The sequence below is a fragment of the Talpa europaea genome (assembly GCF_964194135.1).
Source record: "Talpa europaea genome assembly, chromosome: 4".
Taxonomy (NCBI): Eukaryota; Metazoa; Chordata; class Mammalia; order Eulipotyphla; family Talpidae; genus Talpa; species Talpa europaea.
The window spans coordinates 18,385,706-18,399,686 of record NC_140070.1 but is presented as its reverse complement, the minus strand read 5'-3'; the positions used below and the strand labels follow the sequence as shown (position 1 = coordinate 18,399,686).

At 36.9% G+C, this 13,981-nt stretch overlaps 1 protein-coding gene across 28 annotated transcripts in view; it reads left to right on the top strand.

The window, feature by feature from the left end:
* The window catches only part of SORBS2 (sorbin and SH3 domain containing 2), a gene marked incomplete at both ends in the record, with an annotated part of 86,332 nt that overhangs the window by 50,987 nt on the left and 21,364 nt on the right, over positions 1-13,981 (top strand). For 13 of the 28 annotated variants that reach the window (XM_084232005.1, XM_084232000.1, XM_084231999.1 and 10 more), the window contains 3 exons: positions 1,663-1,850; positions 9,058-9,149; positions 10,508-10,554. In XM_084232005.1, the coding sequence (XP_084088131.1) occupies positions 1,663-1,850; positions 9,058-9,149; positions 10,508-10,554 (327 nt within the window). Of the gene's footprint in view, positions 1-1,662; positions 1,851-4,201; positions 5,777-9,057; positions 9,153-10,507; positions 10,555-13,981 lie in introns of all 28 variants that reach the window. The other 15 variants (XM_084232012.1, XM_084232013.1, XM_084232011.1 and 12 more) reach the window with 3 other exon arrangements.

Genomic DNA, 13,981 nt, shown 5'->3' with positions numbered 1-13,981 from the left:
GCTCTGTTGTCTACAGGAGACGATAGTGTCAGTAAGCAGCTAGCACACTGCCGGCTCACAGAGCTGGTGCTGCAGCGCTTGTTGATGTACATTTATCTAATAACTTGACAGCATGTGTGGTATATGTCTTTGTTGACTAGTGTTTGTCTTTAAAGAGACAATACTCAAGCAAGCCAGAACTGTGATAAAAACTCCCTGCCATTATACTCTCGACCATTTTATACAATTGGAAAGGAATCTTTTTGCTGACCTGATTATTATTAGTTTATTATTTAAATAGAAATTGTTGGAATTCCCACGTCAGCTTTTAAAATTAAAATTACTAAGAAAAGTCATAGGGAAATTTGCCCCACCATGTATTTTCCTTACATTCAATCCTTTCCTCCATCTTGGCTCATCCCCCTCCCCCTTGGGATGTATTTATTCATGTTGTCAGAATTCTTCTTTATGGAGAAACATTAATGACATAAATCATAACACCGAACTGTCAGTCACAGCATGTTACACTAATAGAAATTTCACTTTAAAAGATGGTTTTAAGCTTATGTTACACAAATCTGCACATGAGTAACTACTAGCGGCTTTATTTAACCAAGAGAACCTTCAATAGCTGAGTAGAATGGGCTAAGCTGTAGTATAATCCATAAAATGAAATATTGTTCAGCAATAAAAAGAAATAAACTATCAATCCATAAATAAGATGTGAAGGAAATTTAAAAGCGTAATGTTAAGAAACCAGTCTGAAAAGATTCTGCACTCAATGATCCCAACTATAGGATATTCTAGAAAAAGTCAAACTAGAGACAGTAAAATATCAGTGGTTTCCTGATATTCCTGGGGATAGAAGGATGAAAACGTAGAACCCGGGGGGTTTTAAGGCAGTAAAACTCTTCTATATGATATAGTAGTGATGGGCACCTGTCATTATACATTTGTTTAAACTCAAGATATTCAACAGAAAATATTAAACTCAATCTAAACTGTGGGTTTTAATTACTTTTAATAACATGGTATCAATACTGTTCATCAACTGTAGCAAATACACCACTAGAAGATGTCCATAAAAAGGGAGCTGCAGGTAAGGATGGGGGAAAAAGAGTAGATGGGATCCTCTGTACTTTCAGATCAATTTTTCTGTATACCCCAAATGACTCTAAAAATTATTAATTTCTAAAGTATTTATAAAGAAATAATCTTCATATCAAAGAATGAATTCCTATAAATGCAGTTCAGGACATGGAGGATAAGAGTTATACCTCTGACAGATATAATGCATAATGCAATAGTCCTCAGATATTTAAAAAAATAAAATTTTGCCATTTGTGAAACTTGGATATACCTAGTGGGTAATTATGTTAAGTGAAATAAGCCAGACAGAAAAAAACAGATACTATAAAGAAACAAACAAGTGAACAAATAAAACAAAATAAAACTCCTGGACTATGAGAACAAAATGGTGATTGCTGATGGCCATCATAAGGTAGTATACACAGATGTCGAATTCTAATGCTGACACCTGAAGCCAATGGAAAGTTTTCAACCAGTATTATTTCAATAAAAAAAAAATTAAGAGGTACATCACTGGCACACTGCAACAGTCTTTCCGGTTCACATGGAACCTCTGCTAATACTTGTCAAACTTACATTTGTACCTTCTTCCAGCTCTGCAAGCATGGCCAGTGACTTTAGGAAAAGGAGGAAGAGCGAGCCAGCAGTGGGGCAGCCCAGGGGCCTGGGGGATCAGAGTGCAAGCAGGACCAGCCCAGGCCGAGCAGACCTCCCGGGATCAAGCGCTACCCTGACCAAGTCTTTCATTGGGTCTTCTCCTTCTTCCCCCTCAAGAGCAAAAGGTGAGCTGAAAAAAAAGTGAGCTGAAATGTAAACAGTTTTCAAATAGCACTTTTAACCTAGAGTTATCGCTATCCCAAGACAGCATCTGAATACAGTGACTTCAACAAAATAGAGTTTCAGAAAGGTAACGTTCTTGCTTTCAGAAAGGTAGCTTTCCTATCTAGACTACTAATCAGGTGGTGAACCATTTGGGTGGTGTAAAGGACTCTGTCATCATTAATACTTTTTCCCCTGAAATATATCATCTGTGATTTTTCAACAAATTTAAAGTATCAAAAAGTTTATTGTTAGGCTATTACAAGACCACATTTGCAAACATTTACATATCATCAAAATTCTGTAATGTTACTATAATACAACTAGCAAAATTAATCACGTTTATAGACTAGAAGACAAAAGGGAAACTGTAGAATAAAAAGTATATGCATTTCATATACTTTATAATTTTATAATTATGGTTTGAAGCCAATTCATTCTTCCTGTCATGGAAACCAATTCATTCTTCCTGTCATGTTACGGACTGATCACATGTTACAGGCAGCACATGGGTATTTACTGTATTTGTGCATATTACCAAATTACAGTGTAACTGATTAAAGAAATGACTGTAATAGTAATAATAATCATAATTCTATTCATTTATGCCAACAGATATCTTAAGATAACAAATAGCGCAAGAAGTGCCATTGATTCATTGTGCTAGAATGCCAACTGAAAGTTTAGAAGATTCTGATCAAATTAGATACTTTTTTTAGCCTAGGGAGTGTTAAGTCAACTTCCTTTCTCAAATACTATATCTCTGACTAATATGCTTGCCTATTTTTGAAGAATTGGGAGGGATTGTAAGGCAGGAGATATTTTCCTCCACTGTTTATTTCCAAGAAGGAAATATCCAATTAGATGTCATTTGACCTCTCATTTATTAGTTAACTCAGCAAGCCAAAATAAAAGAATAGTTTCCCATATATTTCAAATTGAAGTTAACTTTAGCTCTCTGTTATCAAATTGCAAATGATTATTTTTTAAAGAACCTCCCCAGGAAGAGTTCTAATGACGTTCTAATGAACGTTTTGCATTATAGCATTATGAAAACAATTTGCATTATCCTTATGAAAACAATTGACCTATTAAGAGGTTGAAGATAGAGCAGTTTAAGAAGCAAGACATTTTCTTCTTGAAAAAAATAAATAGTGCCTTCCTGGTGGTTCAAGGGGTTAAGCACAGCACTGTGAAGCTATCTACAGCCTCTGAAGCATGAGTTTGATCCCCAGCCAGGTAGCTACTCACAAGGCACAGCAGACCTCTCCTGGCTGACCGACTGCTCCCCTCAGCAGTGTATGTCAGTCCGTCTGTCTATTCTGTTCCCCACACTCTATCTGGTGACTCCTCTCATCCCCCTGCACCTATAGCCTATACCCCAGTTCTTATATGCATAAATAAATACTCTTTTTTCTTAAAAAAGAAAAGAAAAGAAAAGCTGAGAATAATAGGGCCTCCCTCGTGGTGCAGGAGTTAAAGTCTCAGCACTATCAAGCTATCACCAGCCACTGCGACATGAGTTCCATCCCCATTCTGGGGCTAACCCACATGGTACAACAAACCTCTCCTGTCTCGCCCACTGCTCCCCTCAGTAGATCTGCCTATTCTGCTCCCCACTCTGCCTCTGGTGAATCCTCTCACCCCCTGCACCTCTGGCCTACACCCAGTTCTTGTATGCATAAATAAATGAATCTTTTTAAAAAGAAGAAGAAGAGTAGTTCACAGCATCTTGATTTTTCTATTTTGGAAAGTTCTTTGTCTTATAGTTTTTTCCTATATGACAAATACACATGAAACATTACATGATATCACTATGGGAATGTTAATCAGATATAAATATATGAACTACTCTTTGTTACAAATCCTGAGACTGTTTAGTTAATTTAGATCTATAATATGTTGGGCATTAATTGTTAAACTCTTAAATTGACAGGTAGTGCCATTCATTTAAAAGATATTATGTTTTTGGAATACCGTTTTTACAGAAAGATATATGAATTTTGCTTAGATATAAGCATACTGGCTACACCTTTATATTACTATACATACATGGTTTACTTTATATACATGGTTTTGTTAACTCTAATATCTTCAAAGCTGCATTTATTGAAAAAAGTATTGCCTTGCTTTAAAATTAGACTTTTCTCTCTAAAGTTGAATCTACACATGTAAAAACCAGTGTCTAGATTCAGTCACACTAACTGCTTTTTCTTTGCTGTACTATCTGATGCTTACTGACATGCTCTCCTCTTTGCGAACCTTTTAACTTCTCCAAATGTCTCTCTTCCACCACGCTGCTCTGGATTAAAAGGTGGGGATGATAGCAAAACATGCCCACCCCTTTGCGGTTACTCAGGGCTCAACGGTAATCCCTCTGAGTTAGACTACTGTAACGCCTACAGACAGCACCTGGACATCCCGCGGGACTCGCCGAGGGCCATTTCTTTCAAGAATGGCTGGCAAATGGCCCGGCAGAATGCAGAGGTCTGGAGTAGCACTGAAGAAACAGTATCCCCCAAAATCAAATCCCGTAGCTGTGATGACCTCCTAAATGATGACTGCGATAGCTTCCCTGACCCAAAAATCAAGTCAGAAAGCATGGGCTCCCTGTTATGTGAAGAAGACGCCAAGGAGGCCTGTCCCCTAAGCTGGGCATCCCCCTATGTCCAGGAGGGCCGCGGTAATGGCAGGTCGAGGCTGCGCCACAGGTCAGCTCATGACACCCCGGGATTCCTAAAAATGTATAAGAAAATGCACCGCATCAACCGTAAGGATTTGATGAACCCAGAGGTGATCTGCTCCGTCAAGTCAAGGATAATGCAGTACGAAAAGGAGCAGCACAAGGGCCTGCTGCAGGGCTGGAGCCAGTCCTCAACGGAGGAGGTGCCCAGGGACATGGTACCCACCCGCATTTCTGAATTTGAGAAGCTGATCCAAAAGTCAAAGTCCATGCCAAATTTAGGAGATGAAATGCTGTCTCCGGTCACCCTAGAACCACAGCAAAATGACCTATATCCCAAGAGACGATTTTCCATTGAGTCTTTACTGGAGGAAGAAACTCAGAGCAGGCACCTTTCTCAGGTACAACGAAGCTACAAGCCTAAAACCCTGGTGCCCATCCATATCGAAGTCACCAGCGAGGAGCAGCCGCGAGCCCATGTGGAGTTTTCTGACAGCGACCAAGACGGCGTCGTGTCTGACCACAGCGATTACATCCACGTGGAAGGATCATCCTTCTGCAGCGAGAGCGATTTTGATCACTTCTCTTTCACATCCTCTGAAAGTTTTTACGGGTCCAGCCACCATCACCACCACCATCACCACCATCACCGGCACCTCATCAGCTCCTGCAAAGGCAGGTGCCCGGCATCCTATACTCGGTTTACCACGATGTTAAAACATGAAAGAGCGAAACATGAAAGCCCTGTGGAGCCCCGAAGGCAAAACCTGGACCCTGGTCTTTCTAAACTTGCATTTTTAGTCAGCCCCGTGCCTTTCCGGAGGAAAAAAAGTTCAACTCCCAAAAAACAGACTGAAAAGGCAAAATGTAAAACGTCCGTGTTTGAGGCCCTGGACTCTGCCCTGAAAGACATCTGTGACCAGATCAAGGCTGAAAAGAGAAGAGGGAGCTTGCCAGACAACAGCATATTGCACCGTCTTATCAGTGAACTATTGCCAGATATTCCTGAAAGGAACTCATCCCTTAAAGCTCTGAAAAGGAGCCCCATGCACCAGCCTTTCCACCCACTGCCTCAAGATGGTGCTATTCACTGTCCGTTGTACCAGAACGATTTGGGGAGAATGCCTCCTAGTGCCTCTTTCCAGGATGTAGACACCATCACCAGCTACCACCACCAAGACCAGGAGTGTGCTCTGGGTCTCCAAGGTGGACCAACTTTTCTTTCTTTCTCCTTGTGGTTCAGATACCCACCCTCTCCAGCTCATTCATTTTCCATCCCTTCATCATCTCATCTTTCTTGAGCTGCAAGACCACGTAGCATCATTGTGTGTTGGGAAGCAAATGCTTGTTGTGCAAATATGTCTTACTGAATCGTTCCCTTTTGCCCCTGTGATTTTTGGACTGGATGTGTGGCTTAAAGTGATCATCCATTCACAAAAATTTACTCATTCAACATTGAAAGGGACAATCATTTTGTAGTGTCATATTAGGATTGTAACAGCTGTTACATCAAAATAACACATTAAGCATTTTACTAATTTAGAAAGATTTCAAGACAGAAACCATAATTGAATAGACGTATCCTTAAGAGACTGACAACTTTGCATTTGCTCTTTTTGTTGTTGTTTTATAATGAATCAAAACCCATAGTTCAACCAGTCATCTTTTTCTTGACTTTTATATTCACTTTAAAGTTGTGCACTCAATAAATAATGTGCTCACATTCTATGGAGAAGATTCTACATCAAAACATTCAGGAAGCGAAACTGAAGTACATAATAGCATAACTGATGGGTGATTAAAAAAAAAGAGTAAAACAGTTTAATAACTTTCTCCACTTAAAGGACACAATTGGGATAAAATTTTTGTGAATGTCTTTAAGCTTATATATAAAAGCCTTATTTCCATCACTCCATATATTCATTTTCTCTTTCTGTTACTTTCCTTTCTACTTCTGCTAAAACAATTAACATTTAAATTAGTAGCATTTAAATTAGACTACTTACGTTAAAAGTGAGTCTTAACTCCCTTTTCTTAAATGGATTATCATCTTGAGGTTACAGCACAGGGACCAAGTGGCAGTTCAAAAGCAGAGATATTTTTGAGTTATATATCTGAAAACAACAAGGCATTTAAATATGTTTAGCCAATTCTTTTCACTAATTCCTGGGGTGCATCTTTTTACTACGTACATTTTAAGATGCTGAAATGGACATTCCAGGATGAAACTTGGATCATCAGTGGAGTCCCCAATGAACCAGACACTGCAAAGTACTTTACAGACATCATCTAAGTAGCATTGGCATAAACCTAGGTGCTAGGTATTATTGTAAGCTCTGTTCCACAATTGAGAAAATTGAGACTGAAAAAAGATAAGAAGTTATCCAAGAGGGCCTCCCTGGTGGCGCAGGGGTTAAACACAGCGCTACAAAGCTATCTACAGCCCCTGCAGCTTGAGTTCAATCCCCGGCCAGGGAGCTACCCACATGGCACAACAGACCTCTCCTGTCTCACCCACTGCTCCCCTCAGCAGTGTATTTCAGTCAGTCTGCCTGTTCTGCTCCCCACTCTGTCTCTAGTGAATCCTCTCACTGTCCCCCCATGTACCTGTGACTGTACCCCAGTTCTTGCATGCATAAATGGATAAATCTTTAAAAAAAATTATCTGAGGTCACATAAGATAAGGTAGCAGAAACAACTTCCAAACTCCTAGTATTTCAGAATTTGTAGTATAAAATATAATCTCTTTTGACAAAAAAGGGGCCACTCAGACTTCCTGTAAAATGCAGTATATATGACCCAATTGTTAATTGCCACTGTGCAGATTTGCTGTCTTTTTAGTATTTGTCTTTATGTTCATTTACACTATATAACATGCTTCAAAAACAATAAATGTTAGAATTTTTATTTTATTTTATTTTATTTTAGTATTTTAACTGTATTTTTTCATTTTTTCATTATTTTTTTAATTTTATATTTTTATATCATTTTTCATTTTTGCACAATATATGCATTTTCAGAGACATGCCATCTTGCAAATTTTTAATAAATCAGCTATCTTTTCTAGTTTTCGAGTGCCCTAATATAGTCATTTCTAATTTTCACGTGTAGTCAGAGCACATTGTTAAAACAATTTTTGAGAGGGTTTTGAAATACATTTAAAGGATGGTTTGCTTTTTAATAAAATATTCACTTCTCAATTTTGTTTAATCATTTGTATAGTCATTTAAACCCCATGAACATGAAAGTATTTTAATTTAATGGAAAATATACTGCACATAACCTTCTCATGTGATGAAAATAAGTGGTGAGGTTTTTACCAGAAATATTTATGGTCATGTTACCTTCTTAAACCCGAAGGCCTTGTAATTCACCACTCACAGAAAGTTAGACTGATGCGTCATGTAACTGACATTACACTTGTATAAATAGACCATTCTCTGTTTAGTCAAGGGAGACTTTAAAAGTCAAAACCTTTAAATAACATTGTCATTTTATGGATTGGCACTTTTAAATTGACGTTTAAATTGGCATTTTTTTTTGTAAATTGACTTATCTTTAGTGTTTCTTTTTTTTTCAATCTATCTAAATTTATTAAAGGAATAAGAAAAAGAATTTACAAATTTGACCAAATTATATTGGCAAAATGCTCTAATATAGGCTACTGGAATAGTTTTAACCACCCGTTACATTTCCACATATGAAGTTGTAGAGTATAAGTTACTATTAAAGGATACTAAACAATCATAATTTTGAAATGTAATGATTTATACTTGGTTTTAAGGTGAACAAGAAATTCAATATTTCCTAAGCAATTAGAATAACTGATATAATACTTCCTGTTAAGAGAACTTTTGTCTTTTTGTTTCTTGAAATAAATATTTGATTTCTGATAAAGCATTTGAGCATAAGGAAGACCATAGCAAAAGGCCAGTTAAACCTACCTCTTAAAACTCAATGAGTAAATGAGAGAGTGAGTCAGAGAGGGAAGTGGACAATGGATATGATCACAGTTCTGTCATCCTCATACTTTATCTTTGTCTCCTCCTTTGTCATCATTACATTCTTTAACTGTGGTTTCTATACATTGTTGCAATTTTCAAATTCTCCCTATTTCTATAGGCCCTCTAATAGTAATTATAAATTGGAAGCAAAAGAAATAGAAATAGAAGATATTTTTAAAAATCCTTCAGATGAGAAATTTCTGCAGCTATTAATTGTCTTCCCCAAATGCTGCAGCACAATTACATTAGCAATGCAATAATTATATTCATATATATATAATTATAATACTTCTGCAAGCTCAGATATTTTTCCTTTTGAAATACTCTTTGTGTGTCTTATATCACAACTTTATAATTACCTATGTGTTTTCCATTGTGGTGTCTCCAAGTTTGAGGGTGAAAATAGTTGCTACCAGGGAAAGCAGTTAAACTAGTCTGTTTTTAATTAAGTGGATATTCACTTTGCCCTGCTTTTTCCAATAGATCACGAGTCCCCAAGAAGTTACTCGTCTTCCACTTTGACTGACTTGGGGAGAAGTGCACCAAGGGAAAGAAGAGGAACTCCAGAAAAAGAGGTAGTTAGTTTAATAGCATTTTGATCTTTTTAAAGAATGTACTTGATAAAGCATTTACTAGCCAAATTTATGTGCAAACTGGTAAAGAAATCAGATTTAAAACCTTGAAATGACAACAAAGAACTAGAAACAATTTCCCCTGAAGCCTGAGCCAAGTGCTGAAGGGGTCTGCGTGCTGGTCCTAGCTGCGGCTCTGCCTTGACTGTGTCCAGTGTTGGAAGTGAGGCCTCTGAGTCTTGTCCTAAGGCCCATGACTTAACAGTGTGATCTAAAAGAGTCTTGAGCTGGAGAAAAGAGGTTTCCCATGCGCAATTTCTAGCCCAGTGATGCAGGGGAGAAGCCTCTATCAACATTGTTGCAAATCAATATAGATTCTACAAAAATAATTTCTGCTGACCTGCTTTTGTAGAAGATCCCTGAAATCACCACTGTTGCTAAGAATCACCTGCCACTGGCTCTTTGTCCATGCTCTGAGCCAGGCCTGGAGCTCTAGCTCACCCTATCTTAGAGACATGAAGGTTAGACCAAAACTCAAAGCTGGTCTTGGACTGGCAGCCACTCCAGAAGCATCTCTGCAGTTGTCTTATATTGGTAGGTGCCTGTAGGACCCCAGAGAATTCAGGAAAAGGGTCCAGATTGCTTGAAGTTCACCAGAATCACAGGGAGTATGGAGTGAATGCATTTTTGGAAGAGATGGAGTAGCTAACTATAGGGTACAGCAACCCAGATAGATCTGTGGGCCCCAAAGTTTGAGGGTGTGCATGTGTCATATCATATCATGACTAACATGTAGAAGGTGATTTACTGTGTGCTGAAGAATTCCTGAATTCTCCAAGGAACAAAAAAATGATCAAGCGTATCTTGTTGGCCATTAATAACTGAGCTAATGTCTCTTTGATAACATGTTGGTAAGTGTTTAGTAAAAGAGATGATCACTTCCTTCATGACTTTTTCTAATCCTTTTATTAAGATTCAGAAGCAGTTGTGTCAGTACATAGAACAGAACGATTTAATCTCCACAACTATCCCAGGAAAAGCCTTGTATGCAACCAAAATTATAGCTGGATTAGAATTTACTGCAGGAATTTTATTCCCCATTATTGCATACATCTCCCTTAGTTCCTAAAATAAAATATGATATTCAATAGTTTAGATGAATGTCATCTATTATATTCCAATTAGAGTTTAAATATCTAAATGATAAGCTAATCAATTTGTTTATAAATTGTGTATCAGATGCACACTATATCTGTTTAATCATTCCATGAGGTTTCATTTCTCATTAATTCACATGAATTTGCTTTCTTTCAGGAAACACAAGCTTTAAATTAGTGTTAATCTTTTCCCTTTGTTTTTAGAAATTGCCTGCAAAAGCTGTTTACGATTTTAAGGCTCAGACTTCTAAGTAAGTAACATAAGTGTTCATTATGTGATTTAAGTCAGCTTTAAATACTTTAGTAATACTTTAGAGCTAAATATTGCAATAGGATAAGTTGCAAATAAGGCCTAATTTTCAGTTCAACAACTTACTTGATTAAATGGTTTCTTCAGAACTAATTTTATTTTGAGTTTAGTTAAGAAACATGGAATTTTTATTGAACTTGCACTAAACATGTCAAAACACAATGGGCTAGAAAGGAAAACTTAAAAAGTTAAGGATATCTTTGTTTCTGAATGTTTGTGTCAAGAATGAAAGAAAAAATAAAGTAGGGAATAATTAACACTAACTTGGAAACCTTGATTACATTTATTTGTCCAATGTATCTAGATTTGTTTGTGGAATTAATAACTGGGGTTGTATACAAAGATTCATATAGTAAAAGACTCCATGTCTCAATACGCAAAGCTTGATGTTTCTGAGCAAAGCTCTATCCTGTAGTCTTTTGAGATTGGTGTTTCAATGCCCCTGTGTTGAGATATATATTTTAATATACATAAATAATTTTTAATCTTTTTCTTTAGGAGCTGTTCATCAGATGGGCATGTAGTTGAAAGAAGGCTAGTGCAAATACATGAATAGGCTTGAAGAATAGGGAATCCTCTGGATCTGTGTAGACAATGCACATAGACCTCATTTGAGAAACTTTGGCCTTAAGAGTTCAATACATTGAATTCATTATCAGTTAGCATTAAATTACAGTGTGTATTTAGACTGAATATAGTTTTATTATATTTATTACATATACTATTTATATATATCAAATAACCAAAATTTTTTATTCATAGCAAATGCATATTATATGTATTACTAGCTCTAGAAACTCTCTTTGGCAGATGATATAAAAATGAAAATACTCAGAATTTGATAATATTTCTGAAATAAGAAATGAACTAAATAAAAGATTACTATTTAGAAATTAAGGTGCCAAACATGGCTTGAATCTGGTTTTAAGAGAAGAATCTGGAAGAAAATCTTTTGTTATATAAGTCAAACCTGTTTTATTTCAACTACACTCTGAGTCTACAGATTGTTCTTTGGATATTGCCTGACAATTTGGATGATGCACATGGGGATTATAAAATAATAATATAGGTCACTTCAGTTTTATTTCTTCTTTGTGACAGTCAACCAAAAGCTTCTTTAAACATATTAAAACCCTGAGGAATGACAGGACATCACAGATAGGAAGGGCACCCACCCAGGTTCACAAGTTTTTTGAAAAGCCTTAATAAAAACACAAGCTTTGAGAGAAAGGTGGTACACCATGCAGAGGAAAGGTGCTTGGGGTATTGATTGTGTCCCTGGATTTTCTATGCTCCCAATTCCAAGCACTTTGCCTTCTCCTGGGGTAACGTCCTCATCATGTACACCAGAGATAGCAAAGGTTCCAGGAAGCCTGCTTTCCCATATGTCACTGCAGGAGCAGAAATAGTGGGACCTTTCTGAAAAGCTGCCTGCACCACCCCTGTTTTTCACAAAGGTCGTCTTAGCCACAGCCCCGCCTCCACAAAAAAAAAATTGCAAGTTGTATGAGTCTTCCAAGAAATAGATTAAAGAATCACCTATGGAAGCCATTCCATCATTTTAGTAAGGAAAAAGATACCAGAAATAAATTAATTTAACTTATGGCATCTTAATCTTAATGATCTGTTCTCAGAGATGTAAAGAGCAGTTATCATCTGCAGCATGGTTACCCATTTGACACACAAACCAAGGTGATGGATGAATTCTGCAGCTTTGAAACACACACCCAAACAGCACTGAAAGTTATAGAACTAGCCCCATTTTAAGTCTTTTCAACTAATAGCTACATGTGAGTGTTTCTATACCTAACACCTTAAAAACAGGAGATAAATATGTCTGCTTTTAATATGTTTTAAAAGCTATTTTTCTTTATCTGATACAAGAAAACTTAGCTTTAAAAAATACACCTAAGTAACTCACCAAAGGAAATGTCTCAATTATTAAATAGGAAAAAAAATAAAATGTTAATTCTAAAGATGTCAAAGGTCACTGCACTGTTCAAAACTGGGGGAGGGGCGCGCTAGGGGAGAGACCAAATGGGACTCTTAGACATTCTAGCTCTGAGATGAGAGAGGCAGTTTTTCTGTTGTGAGGCTACTGTCCTTTATGTAGGTGATGCCAACACAAACTTTTATAAACAGAAGATTTCTTTGCATTTTTTTTTAAAGATTTATTGATTTATGCATACAAGTGCTGGGGTACAGGCCAGAGATGCGGGGGGTGGGGTGAGAGGATTCACCAGAGATAGAGTGGGGAACAGAACAGGCAGACTGATGAAATACACTGCTAAGGGGAGCAGTGGGCAAGACAGGAGAGGTCTGCTGTGCCATGTGGGTCACCTCCCTGGCCAGGAATTGAACTCGTGCTGTGGTAGTTGTGGATTGTTTCATAGTGCTGACGCTTAACTCCTTGTGCCACCTGGGAGGCCTCTCTTTGCATACTTAAAAGAAAGATAATTCATTTTCTCTAATTTACAGGCATATTTTCTTTAAAAAAGAAACTCCCTAGTCTCCTTTCCAGAAACAAAACATCCCTGAAACAAACAAAACTGTTGGCACTAAATGTTTTGGATTTTGGTTTCTGTTTTGCTTTTTTTTTTTTTTTTTTTTTTTTTACAACAGGCACCTGCATGATACAATAATTGGATGTAAGGTTCTGTGAATCTTTGTCTTTAGATTTACTCAAAATTTAAAGTACTTCCCATGAGAAGATTATAGCACTTCTAACTGTGAAAATTCTCTTAATATACAATATCGTCTTTTTACTTAATTATTTTAATCAATGAGAAATAATCGACATCTGCTATAAATCTGTCTCTATTATGGCTCGCTCACAAATAAGTGATCCAAATGAATATTCTGAACTAAAAAAGGAGATGATTCAGGAGTGGGAGGGGTTTTGGAAGAAAAAGATAGAAAATAAGTGCCCTCCAACAAAAAATAACTGTGGAGGCAAAACAACAAACAGACATGATTGCCTGGATGATGAAACCATAAAAAACAGGTGTCGGGGGGGAGTAATAATTTAGGCATGAACTTTTCAAAATGAGTAATGTCTTTATCATTTAAAACTAAATACCCAAATTACCTACTATCTTCTGAGAAGCAGCCAAAAGGGAAAGGTATAGTTAATCTCTTAAAAATGTTTTTCTTTTTTAAAAGCAAAAGAAATAAATAAAGCCACAAGCAATCTCTGCACTTAGAAAACATGTTTATCTTGGTGCTCACATGAAAAATAAAACCATAAGATCTTTTCTGTTTCAAAAAAACAAATTCTTTATCAAGATACTCTAGTTAAATGCCTGTCAACCAGCTTTAAGAATTCACAGATAAAAATGATCTTTATTTTCTTTCTGGTAAGTTTTTGC